General features: G+C 58.8%; 1 protein-coding gene across 1 annotated transcript in view; it reads right to left on the bottom strand.

Annotated features, from left to right (window-relative positions):
• Positions 1 to 20,254, bottom strand: part of UNC5A (unc-5 netrin receptor A) — a 64,940-nt gene that overhangs the window by 2,363 nt on the left and 42,323 nt on the right. Inside the window, exons 2-10 of the mRNA XM_007463077.1 lie at positions 12,952 to 13,173; positions 7,187 to 7,330; positions 6,834 to 6,937; positions 6,492 to 6,672; positions 4,906 to 5,070; positions 3,676 to 3,864; positions 3,268 to 3,570; positions 424 to 511; positions 30 to 198 (exon numbers count right to left, since the gene is read on the bottom strand). Of these exons, the coding sequence (XP_007463139.1) occupies positions 30 to 198; positions 424 to 511; positions 3,268 to 3,570; positions 3,676 to 3,864; positions 4,906 to 5,070; positions 6,492 to 6,672; positions 6,834 to 6,937; positions 7,187 to 7,330; positions 12,952 to 13,173 (1,565 nt within the window). The remainder of the gene's footprint in view (positions 1 to 29; positions 199 to 423; positions 512 to 3,267; positions 3,571 to 3,675; positions 3,865 to 4,905; positions 5,071 to 6,491; positions 6,673 to 6,833; positions 6,938 to 7,186; positions 7,331 to 12,951; positions 13,174 to 20,254) is intronic.

Raw genomic sequence — 20,254 nt, 5'->3', positions numbered from 1 at the left:
GGGGGATGGGGAGGAGGCTTGGGGCTCACCTCCCAGCTGCCTTCGCAGGACTGCTTTTTGAGGTGCAGGCTCCAGCTCTCGGGGCTGGGCTCCCCACAGTGGTCCATGGCGAGGATGACTGGCCGGGTGAGCAGGACTCCGGGGGGCCCACAGCTAACGATGGGACTCAGCAGGGTCTGACAGCCGGCTAGGGGCAACCTCAAGTGGGGAAATATGGGTGGGAAGGGAAAGGCATCAGTGGGCCACCCTGGGACCCTGGGGTTAGGGGCTGTGGAGCTGGGTGGAGCTTAGGAGCCCCTCTTCCCCTGCCCTCCCTCAGGCCAGGCCAGACCAGGCCCAATAGTGGGGTGGGCAGGGCCGTCACGGTGACAGCAGGAAAGGACAGGACCCGCCCAGTCCCAGCAGCAGGGCCCACGTCCACACCTCACATCTTCCGGCTTGTGCAGTGTGAGGTAGATCTCGTAGATCTTTCCTCGGGGTATGGCGTCTGGAGGGATGAGGAGGCTGATGCCTGTGACAGAGCAGGGGGACAGCCGGGGCTTACCAGGGCTGCAAAGACACCAAACACCTCACTCCGCCAGTCCCTCCCTGAGCCTCCCTCTGAGGACTGACTGGCGCCAGCCTGGCCTGGGAACAGAAGTGCCACTATCAGGCTGGCCAACCACCCGCACAGGCATGAAGCTGAGTCAGGGAGACCCCAAGAGTGGCTGAGGGAACTCAGGTGGGAAATGCTTGCCTAGTTAGCTTGGGCACAGAAAACTCTGGAACCCCCAGGTACACTGTACCTACCTGCCCCATCATCCACTTAAAACCGTCCCTGCTTCCAGGGTAAAGTCCAGCTCCTTGGCTGGATATTTAAGGCCCTTGGCCTGTGGGCCTAGCCTGTGCTGCGTACTTGGCTGTTCTGGAGCCACCACCCTAAGTGTGCCTCTGAGTGCTCCACCCTCCTGGCCTGCTCAAGTTCCTCCTCTCTCCCTCGGCTTGGCCACCTCTGGGTGGGCACCCCCCCTCTGGTGACTTTGCTCCCTGTTGGGCCGTGGCCCCCTGCAGGTGGGGCTGGGGCCTTTAACAATCTTGCCTACTTTGGTAGCCCTCCCTAGTCTGGGTGCCATTGCACACACGTCCTGTCTGGCTGATTCGCCTTTGTCTCAGCGTCTTGCAGGGGCAGCATCAGAAAGCATCTGCTGGGGGAGAGGTGGTTCCAGGGGAGAGGCAGGGGGCAGGCCACGGTGAGGCCAGGGGCTGGGGATTCACTCTGGGGATGGCAAGGAGCGGTCCTGCCCCACCTTCCTGTCCTTTTAGGACAGGGAGCCCCTATATCAGGAGGGGCCTCAGAGGCTCATGACAGGGAGAGGGGAAGAAATTCTATGGCTATCCCACCAAGTCCAAAAGCATATGCATGCTCTCCAGGGTGGGCAGCTCTGAGGTGGGGTGGCTGCAATATCACAACTTCCCAGCAACTGAAGCCCAGGAGAGAGAGGGAAGCCAGTGGTGGTGTATTTGCAGCTACTGCTCCCTTCACTATCCTGTGCTGCCTCCTGGTACCGGCTGCCAGGGTTGGTGATAGTCTCGGTGATCCATGTGTGAATGCTCTCTGTGGCGGGGGTACCCTCACTCAAATACTCATTCAGTGAATGCTAATGCTGAGTACTCAGGAAGGTGGGGAAAACCATGAGCCCTGCTCTCATGAAGCATTCAGTCCGCGGGGAGACAGATAAGTGGACGGCAGCAAAGGATGCTGGGTGTTGGGGGAGAGCAGGGTGGAGCACAGCCCACCTGGCCATTCGCTCCACCAGGGGAGTGAAGGGTGCGTGGTCACTGAGCGCCCACTGTACGCCTGCCTTTTTCTAAGAGCTTGACATGGACCATCTCACCTCATCATCTTAGCAGCCGTGTGAGGGGGACACGAGGCATAAAGGGAGAGCTACCAGACCCGAAGGAGAAGTAGCAGTTAAGCTAGTGGATGGGGGCAGAGAGACGGCATGTACAAAGGGCAGCCCAGTGTATTTGGGTTCATGAGAGCCCACCGTGGCTGCCAAGTGCAGGAGAAATGTGCATGGGAGGAGAGGCCACTGCAGCTGGCCACAGGGGATGAGTCCTTGTGGTTTTGTCATGTGGGCTTCGAAGGGAAAAATGGAAGCCCCAGAAAGGGACATGATCAAGTGTGGCTCTAGTGAGTAAATGCTTGGAGCTGTGACTCAGATGAGAGGTAGGTGTGGTGGCCTAGCCCAGGAGAGGCAGCAGGAAAGACAAGCAGGAGGATGCAGGAGCATTTGAGGAGAAAGAATGATGGGATCAGTGTGTGAATGAAGCTGGTGTGAAGGTGAGGGGGGAAAGTGAAGAAGGGCAGGGGGCCAAGGTGACCCCTAGTTTCTGTCTTGAGCAACTCGACTGTGCCATGCCTGAGGAAGAGAAAACTGGAAAGGAGGAGGTTCTGGGGGAGGGTGGGAGACGGTGCTGTTTTAGGCATGAGGAATCTGAGGTGCTGTGAGACATCCAGATGGAGCTGTCCAGGAGGCAGCTGGGTGTACGATTCTGTCACCCAGGAGAACTGTGGCTGAGGATGGAGGAATGGGAGTGATCTGCAAAGACATGGCGATTAAAGCCATGGAGTGGGTGAGATCACTTGGGAAGAGGGCTCCAGGGTCAGGGGTGGGGGGCGTGCTCTGAGGAACACCTACATTTAGGGAGCAGGCACCAGGAGCAGCTGCAGAGGAACAAGGAAGTCAGGGCCATGTGGGGTCACCTAAACCGAGGAAATAGAGAATTTTAGGGTGGGAGAGGGGAGCCACACCAGAGGCTGTGGCGCTTTCCCGAAAGATGACCATCGAAAGGGTCTCGGATTCTCTATGAAGGTGTCTCTGAGACCCTGTCCCAGGGGTCTCAGTGAGGTGGTAGGTGGAGGAGCCCCTGTCCAGGCATTTTTCCTCTGCTGTCTCTCCACTAGTTCCCCAGATCCCTGGGGCCTAGGGCCCGGCACACACAGGCTGGTTGGCTGTGTAAATGAATGGACAGTAGTCCTGTGTCCTTGGGCAACAGAGGGAGATAGCTCTGGCCTCAGCCTCAGTGCCAGCCCCACTGCCAGCCAAGACTGGATCCTCTCCAAAACTCTATCCTCTTTCCTTGCTGGGCTGGCTCAGCCCTCGGGGTGAGGCTGAGAGGCATAGGAGGAACATCAAGGCTGTCCCAGTCCCGTCCTCCTCCAGGAGGGACACATACTAGTCTTGTCTCTTAGAGCTCCCTGGGGCACTGTAGGGTCCTTCCCACCTGTATTAGGGATCATCAGCCGGCCCCCAAGGAAGTTGAAGGTCCCATACGCCATGTTGCTGGAGCCGCGGGGCAGGGAGCGGAAGTAATTCTGGGTGGAGAGGCGGGAGACGAAGTCCTCAGCCTCGGAGGTGGGTGAGCTGTGGTGCAGCGTGTGGCGGCCGCCACCCAGCGGGCTGAGCAGGTGCCCGTTGGTGAGCTGGAACTTGGGGCTGGGCCCATCTTGCCGGGGACACAGACTGCCCTGGTAGGTGGTCGTAGTGGTGCTGAGGTCTGGCTGGATGGTGAGCAGATGGGGATTGTCTGCAAGGATCAGACAGACTTAGAGAGTGGCACGGGGGGCAGCCCTGTCTGGGCGGCCCTTGGCATGGGGGCCCGGCACGAGTGCTGGGGACAGGGGCGCCCCACCTGCTTTGCTGGGCTTGATGCTGACGGGCTGGAAGCCTGAGGTGAGAATTGATGAGTCGGCCACATCCGAGTCCAGTCCCTCCTTCTTGCGGCAGTACACAAGAATAAGGACGAGCAGCAGCAGGAGGAGGCACACGGCCACGGCTATGAGGCCCACATAGAGGGCCACATCCTCTGGGCCGGAAGCAGCTGTGGGAGAGAGTGCAGGCTTGGGAGGGGTAGGGTGCGGGAGGCCAGGAAGGAGAGGTCAGCGGTCTACACCCCAGGAGGATGAGGCCTCCACTTCTTGGGCATCAGCACCAGTGGAGCAGCAGACGCTGGCAGCAGGGAGCATGGAATCGGCACACATGCATTCCAGTCCTGCATCTGCCACCACCTTGCTGTGTCTCTCTGAGCAAATTGCAACCCTCGTGAGCTCAATTCATGTTGAAGTTGCTGCTGATGGAGAATGGAGGAGGGGAAGAGCCACTTTCCTGGGTGGCCTGGAACCAGGCTGCTAGGCTGAACCTGCTCTTCTGGGGCCCAGGGCAGCTGAGACTGAGGGTGAGCTCCTAGGATCCCCAAAGCAGGGGATCTGCTTTCTGGGGAGGTGGCGGGGGGTGGTCTGCCATTCTGGCTCCTGGCCAGTCCCTGGGCCAGGAGCAGGGGTGCTAGGGCTCTTCTCCTTGTCTGCCTCCCACAGGCCTGAGGCAGGGCTGAGGAGAGAGTGATTGACTGTCTGGAGGAAACTATATTGATTTTAGAAGGGCTTTGCATAATGGAAGAAATGTCCATCAGAAAGGAATTGACACAGATAATCAGGTTTTTAATTGAAAGAATGGGGGAGGCTGTGTTCTAGAGACAAAATCCAACAGAGATCTTTAATTGTTAGTTATGGCCTTGTAATTAACAGGCCTCACAAGTCTGGTGTCCCCACAGGACTTGTGTGTGCACTTGGGGGAGGTAAAACTGCAGGAGAAGACAAGAAGGGGGTTGGGAGATGATCCCAGAGGCCAGGTGTGCACAGTAAAATCTCCAAATGTATGCATGTCTCAGGGCAGGTATGGGAGGTATTGCGGTATATGTGGGCACATGTTGGGTGTGTTAGGGATGGGGTTCCCCAAGGTCCTGAGCTTTGAATAGGGGGTGCAGCCTGTGGCAGGGGACTGATCCCTTAGCCACCACCTCCCCGGGGCAGGGCCGGGCCAATCCTGGCAAACTCAAGAGGACTCCCGGGCGGAGAGGACTCACTGTGCACGCAGAGGTCACTGGTACAATTGCGGGTGTCCAGGTCAGTGCCTCGGCACTCCTCACCTCCGTTGCGGGGTGCTGGGTCAGAGCACTCACGGCTCCGCCAGTGGGTGCAGTCGAGCCCACAGGCCGACCACTTGCTCCACGGGCTCCAGCTGCCATCCACTAGATGCGAGACAGACATGGACAGAGAAGAGATGGCGTGGTCAGCCCAGGGAGCCAGTCCAGGCCATCTGCCAGTGTGGCCCCGCTGGGAGTCCGGACCTGGTGCAATGTCAGGGCTAGGGCCAAGCCTGCCAGGCTGCAAGCCCTCTGGTGTCCAGCGGGCCTGGATGATGCATGCTAATGACAAAAGGCACGATGACGCTGGGCCTGCTTGGTTCTACCCACACCGGGGGCCATCCTGGCCCTGGGGCGCAGTGAGGGCACTTGGTCGCACAATGACCCTCTGATCCCAGGCACAGGTGGTTCTGCAGCACCAGGCTGGGGCCTGCCCCACACTGACTGTACCTGTCCTGACTGCACCTTAGATCCTGTGACTCAGCCCCTCTGCTGAGGCTGAGACTGGACACAGACTGAGCCCTGCCTCCGATCACACTGAAACCCATCCTGGCCTCAGACTGTGAGCCTGGCCCTGCGTGCGGGCGGGTGGGATGGAGCCATGGGGAGCAGGCTGGTGGGCACGATGGAGCCAGGGCACGGAGATGGCGTGGTGAAGAGCGATGCGGGAGGCGGCAGCCGCTGGTACCTGGGCACAGGGTGGCGCAGGCTGTTTTCTGGACATTCTGCCCCTCACAGAAGGCGCCCCCGTTGAGAGGCGCCGGGTTGGTGCAGCTCCGGCTCCTTTTCTGCCAGCCGCGCCCACAGCTGGCGCTGCAGACGGACCACTCGGTCCACGTCGACCACCCACCGTTCACTGGCCGGACAGAGAAGGACTGGGGTCAGGGAGCGGGGGCTTCCTCAGACACACTGGCCCAGGGGCCAGGGCAGGAGGACAGAGGGGCTGTGAGCTGGAAACGGGCAGGCTGCAGCTGTGTTGAGAGAGAGGCCCTGGAGGGGAGACCATGCTTCTGCCCATTGCCCCCAGGGCCTGGCAGCACCCGCTCCACAGCCCCTTCTCCCCGTGGGCACCAGCTCTAGCTACAACTCCCATGTTCCTCCAACCCAAACCCCAGCCTTTCACGGGGGTTACTCCTGCACCCCTCCCTCTTTTGCTCCTGGGGGTGCCCAGGTCGCTCTACTTCCTGCCCCGGGGGCACAGGAGTACAGGCTGTGGTCTGTCACTTTCCTAGACTCCCATCCTGTCCACTCATCTCCTTCTGCACAATGGCCTCCTGCCCACAAGTAAGCCAAGGGATGGTCCAGCCACAGATGACCACCAACCTGCCCCCCATCTCCACCCAGATATGCCCTTGGCTCCCTGACAGCCACAGTAAGCCCTCTCCCTGTCCTTCCCAGTCAGGCCACGGTTTGGCTTGCCTGGTCCTGGCTCTGCAGGGAGCCAGCCACATGTGGTTGCCCTGAAGGCAGCCCCAACGCCTCTCCTATGCCCGGAGCCCTTCTGCCCCACCAGCACCGGGGCCCACCGTAGACGATGACAGCAGCGGAGGCGCTGCGGCGACGAGCTACGATGTTCTTGGCCACGCAGGTGTAGTTGGCCGTGTCGGCCAGGCGGGCCTGTCGCACCACCAGGCTATGCTCCCGCGTGATGTACACATTGGGGTCCAGGGATGGGTCCACCAGGTCCTCGTTCCGGAGCCACTCCACCTGGGGGAGGGAGCCATGCCACTGCACTACCTGACTATGCTGGCCCTGCCCGGAGCGAGAGTGGCCCCTGGGGTGGGGGATCAGCCTGGAGGGGTGGGCAGGCGGGACTCGGGACCTGGGAGCACTGCCCACCTGTGGAGTGGCACTGGAGCCCTGCTCACCTCAGCTGGGGGGATGCCCTCTGGCGGGCGGCAGGGCAGCACGATGCCCTGCTCCAGGGACACCTCCTTGGCCAGCGGCTCCTGCTCAAAGTTCTTGCGCAAATCTGGGGGAAGAACAAGAGTGTCCTCCAGGCTGAGTGCCTCACGCCAGGTCAGCCTGGCTGACCCTGTCCCCTGGTCCTGCAGGGGACATGGCACATGCCAGAAGGAAGTGTCAAGTGCCCAGGGGGACATGGGGGTGGCTGGGCAGCGTCCATAGGCACTCCCTCCACCCATCAAGGCAGGATCTGAGGATTTCTGATGAGACCTCCTCCCCCAGTGACACCCTAGGGCCACCTCCGCCCTGGACTCACAGGCAATGCGGATGTAGGCCTTCTGACTCTTGGTGGTGCCTGAGGAGCTCCACGCCACGCACTGGCACCAGTACTCCTCCAGCCCAAACACCTTCTCCACCTGCTGCCTCGAGACATTGATGCGGACCTCCATGGCAGGCAGTCCTGAGGGTGGAGGGGTGGGTAGCAAGGGCCGGGGCCATGCCTAGCCCCCAGGCCTCTCTGTCCAGTCCCCTGCCTGGCCCCTGCACCACCATAGTTCTCCCTCTGCTCAGCAGGAGAGCGGACGGACTCTGGGGGCAATGCTCTGCCTGGAGGGAAAACTGCGGGGCTCAGTGGGAGTCCCTTTATATCACCTGAAGGTCAAGAGCGGGTGCTTAGCACTTCCATTCATTATACTTTGTTACCCTTTGTTACCCAAGGCCTGTCTCCCTGGAGTCACTTACAAAAATAACACTACAGGGGCTTCCTGTTGTTTCAGAGACAAGGGCACAGAGGAGCTTTGGGCAACAGGGGCTGGCAGAGAAGGTGGGGCAGATAGGCTAGCCCTGGGACCTTTGTGGGTAAAAAGAAGGGTAAGGAGCGATCTGGCTCACCTCCTGGGATTAGTAGGTACATCCTGATGCGTGATAATATAATAACAGCTATTAACAAGATAATTACAGTGATTATGTTGTATGATAATAGACCCCTGGGGCTTAGCAAGGGTTTCCCATGTGCTGGCTTATCTTTTTCAGTCTGCTCTCTTGGAGGTATTGCTCCCACTCCATGGATGAGGAAACAGAGGCTCAGAGAGGCAGTGACTTGCCATAGGCGTCCAGGGCTGTCTGCTGTCTGAATCCAGAGTATGTTCAGAGTGCTCAGAATCCAAGGCATGCTCAGGGTTCACCGGAGGAGGGTGCTGGGGGTGCCCATCCCACAGGGAGAAATGTTGGCGAGGGGGAGGGGGCAGCTCACAGAGGGGAAGCTGGCCTGTGATGGGTGGCCGGGACCCTCTCTACCCTGAATGGACTGGGCTGGAGGAAACACCTCTCAAGGATGGACACAGTCCCCCCATGTCTGCCACACCCAGAACCAGGTGTGGGGCATCTGGGGAGGGTCCAGATTTCTGAGGACCCAGGAGGGGGAATACCAGTCCTCCTCCAGGCCCCTGGCCCTCAGACAAAACAGTGTCCCCAGGAGTAAGAAAAGACTGTTTCCAATTTTTCCTCCTCCTGACCCCAATTTCCCTTGAGTCATTGGCTTATCAGAAAGAGGGAGAGAGGCTGGTGTTTCCATTGTTAACAGAGAAATTCAATTAGGGCTGCATTGCAGGAGGAGCCGCCGCCAGGCTGAGCAGGCAAGCCAGGAGGCTGTTTTCTGTCTTAATTTCTCTAACGTGTCTTTCCCTGACCCCTGCCCAGACCCCTCCTCATGAGTCTCTCCGGCTCCCACACTGGGCTCCCAGATTTTCCTCTCCCTCACCCCTGCCCTCCCCGTGAGTTCTCACAGGATTTGGGGTGTGTGTATCACCTCTGGCTGAGGTCACAATCACTGGGCTAGATCCCTCCATTCTGGGCACTGCCTACCCCATCCTCTAAGGCACTGGATGTGTGCATTCTAGTGGTGTGGGATGAGGGCTGAGAAGCGAGAAAGGGTCCCTTACAGGGTCTGTGCATAGGAGAGGGGCCCTGGGCACCAGCCAGCTGTCAAGCACACAGATTCTTGGAGCATCTGAGAAAGACCTGTGCACATACTTGGGGGTAGAGACAGGGTCCTCCCTCTCAGCCTTTGGGGTTAGTGGTGGGAGACCTCCAGAACATTCTGAACTGGATACTTTTCCTCTCTTGGGTGGACAGGTCTATGGATGGACTGCTCCATCCCCCATGGTGGTGGGGGGAGCTCATGCACCACCCAGGCAGGTCAGCTCAGGCAGAACAGCACTAAATTTAAGTGCTCCTGGGACCTCCTTGGTGGTCCAGTGGTTAAGAATCTGCCTTCTAATGCAGGGGATGCGGGTTCCATCCCTGGTTGGGGAACTAAGATTCCACATGTCTCGGGGCAACTAAGCCTGTGCGCCACAACTACTGAGCCTGTGCGCTGCAACCAAAGATCCCCAGTGCCTCTACGAAGATCCTGCGTGCTGCAACTATTCGGCTGCAACAGCCAAATAAATAAATAAATATTAGAAAAAATTCTTAAAAAGAAAAATTTAAGTGCTCCTATTTCTTTTTCCCTGTCTCCTCCCCACTTCTGTCCTGCCATCTCATCTCCTTCTTGCTGCCACGAATAAGGGCCAGGTTTGTCCATGAGGTCTAGATCCAGGCAGTGCCCTTGAGCCCCACAGGCTCTGGGAGGTGGGGAGACCCAGAGCCTGCCCTGCTGGTCCTTGAAATGAGGGGCTGTGCCCTCCCTGCTGCAGGTCAATGAGCAGCCTGGCTCCTGGGAGCAGTTTCTGGGCACGGCTGTGTCCGCACCTGCCTGGTAAATGTGAGCAGATGCTAGCCTTGGGGAGGGACGGAAGGATGTAGGGGTCCCTGCTGGCCCAGGCCTAGGAGCGTGTCGGGTGTGTGCAGGCGTGTGAGTGCTGTGGGCGTGTGGGGAGGCCCTGGTGTGGGCATGCTGAGGGTTTCTGGGAGGTGGAGGGGTGGGGGTAGGGGACTCTGAGGGCAAGTGAGGGCTTAGGGTACCTTATTACCAAACTGCTTCTAATAACCAGTCAGTTTGTTTAATACATGATAAATTACACTCCCAGACCAGACTCCAATGCTTGGTTTTGCAAATTTCCAGCTTTTACACTATCAGTGGGTTTGGGTTCAAGAGATTTCAGGCTTTGGTGGCCTCCCCCTGGCCTTCTGGATGGGGAATGGGGGCGAGCAAGGGGGAGATCAGGTGTTCTCTCCTGGGGTGTCCACCCTGCCATCCCTACCCCCATGCAGAAATGGGTGAGGCTTCAGATTTGGGCTGACCTCTGACCCCATCATACCTGCCTGACCACAGAGCATTCCTGGCTCAGGGTCTTGGGTCTGTGTGTAGCATGGTGGTGCCGCCCATGGCCTGGGCATCTGTTTGTGGGTAAGTGAGAAGCCTATCTCTTTGCCTCAAAGCACTCAATGGCTTTGGGTTGAGAAGTCAATAAGATCAATGAAAATTCAGATTTGCAGGCCATGGGAGGCCTGAGGTTGGATGCTCAGAGCAGGAGGGGGCCCTGGTGGCTATGGGGACGTGTCCCCGTGAACTCTGCTCTCTGCCTGGCTTTGAAGGGAGCAAGGCCAGGAGAGCCTGTTGGGGAATGTGGGCTGAGGGCTGGCCTGGCCTGTGACTGCTATGTAGGCAAGAGCCTGGGTCTCAGCCAAGCCATGGATTCCAGACCTCGTGATGGCAGGAGACAAGGAGGGGTATATGTGGGAAGCCAGGAAGGGGAGGTGTGAGCAGTTTGGGGCTGGCCTGGCACCTTCCAAGAGGTTCCAGGACAGGCTCTCAAGGCTGTGGGGAGACAGGTCACTGGCTGTGACTTGCTCTTCCTCACCTGTCCTTTCCTTGGGGGACCTACCTCAGCAGCAGGAGGACTCATAATGCTGCAAAGTGGTGCTGGGCTCTAGGCATGGGGTAGGGAGAGAGGAAAGACCTGGGGCTGGGCTCCACCTGGGTGTGAGAGATCTCACAGCTTCCCCCACCAAGGGGGGCCATCCTCATCCCCATTTTACAGATGAGGAAACTGAGGCCCAGGGAGGGAAGGGGGGCTTGCTGCAGAGGGCACCAACCCCATGCATTCCCCTCCTGAGAGTGGGAGGCAGAGCTGGATCACCTGCACCAAGAGCCTTGTGGGCTAAATTCTTAGCACCTCACCCAGGCCTGGCACAGAGCAGGTGCTCAGTTAAGACCTGAGGACTGCAAGGAGGACGCTGCCAGCAGCAGGTGTGTGTAAGGCCAGGACAATGCAGGGCTCAAGGACCTGGGCAAGAATCACTCACTAGGGGCCTGACACTTGGGGGGAAGAAGACCAGCACCTGGTGACCCTGGCAGGGGAGGATGGGGCGTGACTTCTGTGGACCAGAATGCCTGGTTGGAGCCCTGGATGAGTCAGAGCCATCTGTAATAGGACAGGCTGGCTCTGAGGACTAAATCACATGCTGATGAAACTCGGGGCTCGTCTGCTCACATCTGGGTTCTTGTGAGAGCTTCCGAGTTCACCAGGGCAGGGCTCCCTCCTCCAGTCTCCCTCTGCCTGGCACCAGCTTCCCACAGTGCCAGTGTGGCTGCAGCTTCCTCGTCTCGCCGACCACCCCCTCGACCCCCACTTCTGCCATTCCAAACCTGGGCCTCTGGCCAGCCTCCCATTCCCTGCATTTGTCCTTTGGCCTGATAAACAGTCATTCCAGCTGGTTTTAAGACTGAGGTTGGATGTTATCCCCCCCCCCCCACCCCCACACTCCGGGAATCCTTCCTGGGCTGCCCAGTCCCTCCCACCAGGAGCATGGGCCACCCCTCTGGGCCTGTGGCCCCCTGCCTGCCCTTGGCATCAGTGTGAGCTGTTCTGGGTGCCACCTGCTTGCCCCTGTGACTCAGGTCTCACTCAAGTGGCCATACTGGGCACAGGGTCTGTGGGCTGTGTGTCTCAGGCTGGCTGAGCCTCAGTGGGAAGGGGCTCAGGACTTAACCTGAGGGCTCATCATGTGTGTGGGCTCCACAAAGCGTCAAGGCAAAGGAGTAGGAAATGAGCTTAACTGGGGTCCAGTTAGCGAGGAGGAGAGGCTGTTAGCTCTGCCGGGCCTGCTCTCGGGGAGCACGGGAACCCAAACAATGGCTCTCTGCCCCCATCCCCATTGCCTACTGCCTAAGGCCAGGGCTGGAGGTGGGGAATGAGGTGTCCCACAGAAGGGGCACTTCTTGGGTCTGCCTCTCCTGTCAGCCCCCCACACTGGCTCCGAGTGTCACCCATAGCTCTGGTCATGTCACTCGGTAGCTTGAAATCCCATAGGACTGTGACCTCACTCCAGAGCCGGACGGGTGAGGCTCCCGGATGGCACCACTGCCCGCTGCACACACTCCACACCCTCCCTGCTAAGCCTTGACCCGCACGCCGGCCCATCTGCCTCCAGGGCTTTGCTTGTGCTGTGTCCCTTTCTGGGGGTGCCTGGGACGCCCTTCTCCTCTTCTCGCCCTGACCAGGTTTACACATCACCTTCCCCGAGGAGCCTCCCTGGGCAGCCACAGATCCCAGAACTCAATGAGAGGTCACTGTGCTGCCCCCAACTCCGTGGGGCTCTGTCTCCAGCTCAAGGGTGGGTGCTCAGGGAACGTGCCAACGAATGGACCAACGAATGAACCAACAGATGCACAAAGAAAACAATCACGGAATGTGAGGTCCGTGATCTCTTCCATCATCTGGGATCCACTCTTTTCAAACCTTTCTCTGCTGGCACCACTTGCCAGGCTGCCTCTGGGTCTGCCTGGGCTCAGATGCAGCGGCAGGGTCCCGCCCCCTCCCCCAACCCACAGAGCTCCCTGGGGCATTTTGGGGGGCTTCCCTTTTACTCACTCCCCCACCAAGTGATGAAGTCTTGTGAGGGTGGGCCTCCCAGGGAAGGCCTTGGTGTGTACACAGTGGGTCCCAGGTGACGGGAGTCCTGCCTCTCCTGGGGACCTGGGGTGGTGCACACAGAGTGGTTAGTTTCACCCTGGCCTCGGCTCACAGGCACGCAGCAGGGGCAATGGCAGGCCCCTCTCTGGGCCTCCATTGCCTCTGAGTCTGAGACTCGCTCCCCCTTCGAGTGACCCCGCCTGGCACCCCAGCCTGGTCTCACCGCTGCTCCCATCTGTGCTGCGCTCGATCGCGTGGTCCACCTGGCGCACCCACTCCCCGTTGCACTTGAAGAAGATTTGCGTGGCGGGCATGGCCTTGCACACCAGCAGCACCGGCTTGTTCTTGACGATGTACACGTCCTCGGGCTCCACCAGGAAGTGGGGAAGCAGGTCTGGGTTAGAGCCGGGCACCGGGTTGGCCACTGTGGCACTCTGCTGGGCCCCTGCAGCAGAAGCAAAGCGGGCAGGTGAGCTGGGGCCTCCGCTGGACTTGCGGGGCGCTCCCGGGGCTACCTGCCTGTTCAGGGGCTGGGACCGAGCCAAGAGGAGGCAGCCAGTGGGGCCAGGCTCTGCCACTTCCAGCCCAGCAGGCTGGGCTGCTGAATGCCTCCCTTAAACTTCAGTGTCCCCTTCCGTAAAGCAGGGGAAGAAGCAGCCCCCTGTGGAGACAAATATGGAAGTGCCAGCACACAGCAGTGGTCAGGGCTCATTACCACGCTGGTGGAAGTTTAGGGATCTGGTGAGGCAGCCCACTGCCCTGGAAGGCCCCCGGGGGGGTGGTGCGGAGGGGTGGGGAGTCGGGGTGGTTGGGGGGAGAGAGGGAGGGAGGGAGAGGGCACTGGGCAGCCCGGGGCTAGGGAGGGCAGGAGTCCCTTCCTCTGGTGCCCTGGCTGCCTCGGGGGCTGCTTCCAGGTTGCTCCCCATTCCTGGCCCCTGCATGTAGTAGGTGCTGAGAAAATACCAAGTGTATGAAGGAGGGGAGGAGGCTGTGACGAGTGCAGATGTGAGGGGTGTTGGTGGCAGTGCTACAGGAGAGGCCCCCAGGAGGGGCAACTTGGGGTGAGCCTGGACTGCTGGGTGGGTCCCGGGGTGGGTGGGAGCCAGGAGGGTGTGTCTGGGAGCCTCAGGGGCCCGGGCCATGTCCCACCCTTCAAGGAGACCAGAATATGGGTTTCCTTCTAATTTTAACTGCAAACCACAGCCATCCCACAAGTCATTTGTTGCTAATTACACAGGTAATTGGCTCTGAGGCTTTGGTGGAGGTAACCCCCCAAAGCAGTCTGACCGTCTGCTCGACCAGCAGGGCCCTTGAGAGGGTGGGGAGGGGCGGGGTGAGGGGGGAGTGGGAGGATGGAGAGTGGGGGCACCCTCAGCCTCCACACCCACCAAACAGGCCCCTGACGGCCTGGCTTCTCTCAGGGCTGCAGTGATTTCCCCCAGCACACACAACCAACAGGGGGCTCTGGACATAAAGAGGGAAAAGCTTGGGCTTCAGAGACCCATCTGCTCCCTGCTAGTGGTGGTGACCTTAGGCAGGTTACCCATTTTGTTGTCTATGACATCTATGGAGGTCCTGTCTGCCCGTGGTGGAGTCTGGAGGTGCCTCACGCAGTCGGCCTCCTGGCTCCACTACCTCCTTACGGGCAGCCCAAAACCCATGGAGGGCTTCTAACAGGGAGGCCTGGCTCCTCAGGCCCAGGGGCCATCCACGCTGCCCCTTCTCTCTTGCTTGCACAGGGACCCTCTCTTTCCAATGTGGGAGTCTGCCCTCTCCACCCCAAGACTGTGATTTTGGGGAAGGGATCTGTGCCTGGTCCTGTAGGCACCGGGTGGGTGAGCTGGGAATGTCTGCAGAGGCTGAGAAACCTGGTGTGACTTCAGTTAACCCCTGCTTGTTTTCTTGCCTGCAAAATGGGGGATGGTACCCAATTCTTAGGGCTATCATGAGGATGAAGTGAAAAAAGGCACAGTGCTCGGTAAATGTTGGCTGCTATCCGTACCCAGTGCTTTTGCACTGACAATGCTCCTTCAGTAACTCTCCTAGCAATCTCTTCAGGGGTGGGGACTGATGAGGAAACTGAGGCACAGAGCCAGCAGGTGTCTTGCCCTCAGTGTCTGCAGCAGTGGGCTCATCCACCCCTCCTCCTCCCGCCCTGGCCTCTCCTCAGCCTCTCTCCCTGCTACCCCCTGCACTTCCTGCTGCTCCGTAATGAAGGCTAAGCTGCCAGGGAACCATGCTTGCAGTTGGGAAGACGAGCTCCCCTTGTCCCGCCCTGCCCCATCCTGAACCACCTCCATGGGGCTCTGCCAGTCCTCGGGTCTCTGTTTTAGGCTGAGGAAGGTGGGGATGCAGGCAGAGGGGAGGAGCCATCTAGTCATCTTACAGATGTGGAATCTGAGCCCTGAGGGAGAAGTCACTTACCCAGCCCCACAGCTCCAGCCCTGGACTCTGGGGGGCCCACATCCTGACCCTTTTGTATGACATTCACTTGTCACTCAGCCGCCCTGACCCAGGCAGCGGGCTCAGCCGGGGCAAGGCTGAGCTGGGCTCAGACCTCCCAAGGTCTGGAGAAGGGTGGGCTCCCAAGTGTGGGCCTGGTAGGTCCAGGAGACTCTCTAGACACTTCCTGGGGAAGCCACGGCACCTTTGCAGACCCCAGGGCTGCACAGAGGAGGGCTAAGCTTGACCCCTGAGCAGGGCCCACAGGGGGCTGGGGGCAGGCATCACAGGCTCCAGAAGGGCATGCAAGACCTCAGTGTCAGCCTCCAGGCCTGCCCATGCCTCGCCTCACAGAGGCTCAGTGTGATGGCCTGTGTCTGATTACTGGCTGGGAGCTGGGTAGGCAGGGGTCCCAGCTGGGGGTATGGGCAGGAAGAGGGCACATGGACCCCCCCCACCGACTTCCCTATCGACCACCGCGCCAAGCACTGCTTGTGTCAGCTGCCCGCTGAACCCAGCACAATCCCTCATGTCTGCATTTAACTGCTAATGAAAAATAAATGTACTGTGACCAATAAGGGACATAGCTCACTTCTCCTGGGCCTCCGCCACACCACGCTGGCATGGTCTCCCCTCCCCAACCCCCTGGGGGGGCATTTATTGGGTGGACCCAGGGGCCCCCTCCAGGCTGCAGTTATGACCGCTGGCAAGGACACTCTAAGGCCATGGGTGGGGGTAAATTCAGCCCTTCTTGGGGCTGCTGGAAGCTTCCTGGGTGGCCAGAGCTGGCTTCCCCTCCCTCTGGCCCCTTCGCCCACTACATGACCTCCACCCTTGTGGTCGGCACCTGCAATCTGCCCACCCCTCTCACCGTCCCAGTTAGGTCTCTCACTTGGACTAAAGCACAGTGAGAGCCTTGGGTCTCTCCCTCTCCACGTCGCAGGCCACTAGCATGAGCTATCTTTCCCTTTGACATGAAACCCTGTACTTGTCTATCAAAGATAACAGCAAGCAGCGCATGCTCAGTGTCAAATGATATATGATGTTTTCAAAAGGGCACGGACTCTAGTTCACTGCAGTCACCACCACTCCCTAATGCCCCCTTTCTCCCTGCCGGCACTTTCCTACCTTCTCCTCAGGGCCCAGTTCTATCGTCACTTCTTCTGAAAGAGGACTCCCCCACCTCACTCTCTCAGGAAACCACACATGCCATTTTGCCCCCTCTGCATCTAGGACCTGTCCTCACTGGTTCTATAGCTCTTATCACAGGTGAAGCAAGCATGTGGCTGAGGCCTGCCCAGCTCGAGGCTGCCTAGAGCTGGTGTTGGCGAATGGGGACTTGGATTTGGGTGCCTACTTCTGCTCCCTTCTGGCTGTGAGGTGATGAGCATGGGAGGAAGGCTTTGCAAAGCAGATGCACTGGGGCTGTGGGGGAGCAGGCAGGGGCAGGGCCCGCTGGCCACACAGGCCCTGCTGTATCCCGAACTCCACCCTCCAGCTCGCCAGAAGCTCTGTCTGCCACAGCCTCGCCAAGTCTCTCTTACTTGCCCAGCTGCCCTCTTGGAATTCAGTTAGAAGACTTCTTTCATTTACTAGCAGATCCCTGAGAACTTGGTCACTGAGAACTGCCAATGGGGCTGTATGGACGCTCAGGGCTTGAAGTGGGAACCCCATTCCCAGTGAGCCTTGGGGCTGGCCAGCTGGCCCCCGCCTGTCTCAGGAGGGCACTGGCTGCCCGATCAGCCCCAGCCGGCACCCCTGCTCTGGCTGCCATGAAGGGTGGGAGCCCCAATCCTAGCAGTCCCCACCTACAGTGTCTTCTTAGGGATAGCAAGGGAGACCACGTCGTGTGTAAGAGTGTGTGTATGTGTGAGAGAGAGGTTGTGTGTGTGTGTGTGTGTGTGTGTGTGTGTGTGTGTGTGTGTGTAGGGAGGCTGGGGGCTAAAGGGGGATAAGAGACCCCTGGGTAATGGGCCTTGGCCAGAGCTGAGCCTGGGACAAATGCTACCTTCTCCCTCCCCTCTCATGGTGCTCTTATGACCTGAAATGTATTCATTCATTCATTCTTGCATTCATTCAGTGAATACTTATTGAGTGCCAGGAACTGTTCTGGGATTTTGCAGTGAGCAAGACAGACACATCCTCTGCTCTCAAATGCTTTCATTCAAAATGGAGAAGCAAAAGAAAATAGAGGATTCAGAAGTTGCCTAGTATTCTGAAGCAGGTAAAAAAGGGTGCTATTTCGTAAAGGGTGTGGGTGCAAGGGCTCTAGAGGGGAAGAGGGCTTGGGGCAGATTCCTCTGTTGAGGTGATGTCTAAGTAGACCCCTGAGGGCCAAGGCCAGGAGAAAAAGCATTTTAGGAGAAGGGAACAGCAGAGGCTGTCAGACAGGAAGCAGCCGGGTTTGTTGTGAGGACAGCGAGGAGGGTGGCCAGGGCAGAGGGAGTGCAGGGGAGACGAGCAGGAGATGAGTCAGAGAGGGAGCAGCGGCCTGATCTTGGAGTTTTATTGGGAAGGGGTGAGGAGCACCTGGGGGGCTGTGTGCAGAGGAATGCTGAGATCTCCCTGAGTGAGGAATGGGTGGAGGGAGGCAGGGGTGGCAGTGGAGAATCGGATGGGGAGGCATTCTGTGGAGCGGACCATGGTAGGCCTGTCCCATGAGGTCTATCTGGGAACTCCCACGCAGACATCCAGTCTCAGCCAACAAGCCACCTCCTCCAGGAGGCCTTCTTGGATCCATACTCTTTGTCACTTTGCCCCTGTGCCCACGCTGTCCCCTAAGCCTTCCTCCAGGGTACACGCCATATTCAGGACAGGGCACGCTGCCTCCTCCACTGGACTGTGAACTCGCTCGGAGCAGGAGCCCAGGTCTGACCTGGATACTGATGGAGTGTTTGTTGAGTGACTGAATGACCGCCCCCTTTTTTCCCTTGAACTTCAGATTTGCCTAAGGGTGCCCCCCTTCACTCTTGTCCTGCAGGGAGACCCAGAGAGAGCTCAGAGAGGCCCACAGGCAGAGCTGTGGGCAGGGAGAGGCTCTGTGCTCCAGCCTGCCCCCCGCCATCCCCCAACATGCTGCTGCTCTGAGGTTGAGCCCCCCTTTTCTCACCTGCAGCCTGGGAAGATAAGGCCTACTCGTGTAACTCTGAGGCCCAGTGTGGGTATGAAAGTGCTTTCAAATGTTTTATTTTTCAAAGCACCATGAAAATATGAGGTGTGATTAATCAAGCTATTAATGAACTCGTGTTTTCTGAGTGAGGACTCAGTCTCACAGAGCAGGGTAGGAGCGCTGGGGGCAGGGTGTCATCTGGCCTCACTCAGCTGGGAGTAGTGAGCACTGCTTCTCAAGAACAGCCGTGCCAAGCCCCTGTCCATAACTTGACAGGGGCTTAACAGGGGCTCCTTTTTATCCCTCCAACAGCCCCGGTCTGTGTCAATGGCAAAGGGGAGGGGCGGCAAGCCCCTGCTTTCGCTACTTTCCTGAGAAATGTTCTGGAGTTGAAGTGGGGTGGAGGAGAGAGAGGGGACTGGGGGCCTGGCAGCCTCCGTCTTTCTCTTCCTGGCTGTCCACCCAGCATTGCACCCTCTCACCCCTGGGCACCTCTGCTCCCAGTCTCCCTGGCTCCCTGGCCTGGAGATGTGCATTTGGTCGGTCCGCTTGGGGCCGGGGTGTCCTGCCCCACAGGCCCAGGCGGGGAGAGGAGAGTCCACAGGATGGCGCACCACGCCCTTCACCTGGCATTCGAGGCTCTACTGGCCCAGGGCCTGAGCTGTTACCTGGCCTTGCCTCTAGGGCCTCCCTTCAAGTATGTAGGATGGCATCTAGACTACTTGCAATTCTGCAAAGGCTTGTGCATACTCTGGGACCCTGCCTCCCTCCCCCGTCTGGCTAACAGTACCCACTTTTCTGCAGGGAATGCCTGGCCCTCACCCTACTCAGTCCATACAGTCATTCGGTCCTGGTGGGCTGACCCCATCTCTAGCCCCAGAGGTAGGTATACTACACTGACTAGTTCCCAGACAGGAAGGTCACCCCATCCCCATAGGTGGGACTTCGGGATTTGGGTTGGGCTGCTGGGAAGAGAGAACCTCTCTTTCTGCTGGGCCAGTCCTGAAGGCTTTGCAGGCCATAGGAGGCCAAGTGAAAGGGGAGGCCATCCACGGGTCTGAAGCAGGGGCTTGGAGAATGGAGACAACCAGGGAAGAAAGAGATTGACTCCTTGCTGTGTTGAAAGCCTGGGATCCCAAGAAGCCAGAAGGCAGAGCTACCACTGGATTCCTTTCTTTGCCTAAAGCTATAGCTGGAATGAGGATCCTTTCATTGCGTTGACCTAGCCCCCCATCTGCTCTCTGCCTGGGTGACTTCTACTTGTCCTTCAAGGCCTGCTCAAACACCCCCTCCCCCAGGAAGCCTTCCCTGACCCCCAGACAGAGCTGGCTACACCTCCCCTGAGCTCCCACAGCCCCTGGCCGAACTCACCTCAGTACCTCCCACATCATATGGTCACCATTTATGAATCTGTCTCCCCATGCAAACTGTCAGTGCCTTGAGGGCAGGGACTGAATGGTGATGTCTCTCCCAACCCTTGAGCATCCCCAGAGCCTAGCCAGGGACTGACACATAGCGAGTGCCCAGCGAGTGTTTGTTGAATGAAGGTTGAATATCATTACCTTTACTGGGACCAGAGCCCAGAAAGGAGGGCTGAAAGAGGGGGACACACACTCAAACTTGGCTGGGAGCCAGCTCTGTTTACCTTCCAGTCAAGCAATCAATCAATTCTAGAAACACCCGTGCTGGACCGTGGGGAGGTGGACCAAGGGGACTGTGGAGAGGTTCATGTGCAGGGTTGAGGAGAGACAGAGGGGGCTGGGAGCCATGGCCACAGTGGTGGGGGACAGAGGGGGTGCAGACACACAGAGGAAAGGGGATTTGTGCCTTCCTGCCCATCTACACCCCTGTGGCCTGAGACGGCTTCGTTATTATTTTTAAAATGTGGGCCTTCCCTGGTGGCGCAGTGGTTAAGAATCCACCTGTTAATTCAGGGGACACAGGTTCGATCCCTGGTCTTAGACGATCCCACATG

The sequence above is a fragment of the Lipotes vexillifer genome, unplaced genomic scaffold (assembly GCF_000442215.2).
Source record: "Lipotes vexillifer unplaced genomic scaffold, Lipotes_vexillifer_v1.1 scaffold514, whole genome shotgun sequence".
Lineage (NCBI taxonomy): Eukaryota > Metazoa > Chordata > Mammalia > Artiodactyla > Lipotidae > Lipotes > Lipotes vexillifer.
Note: the sequence above shows the minus strand (reverse complement) of the source record. Positions and strands in the feature narration are given on the sequence as shown.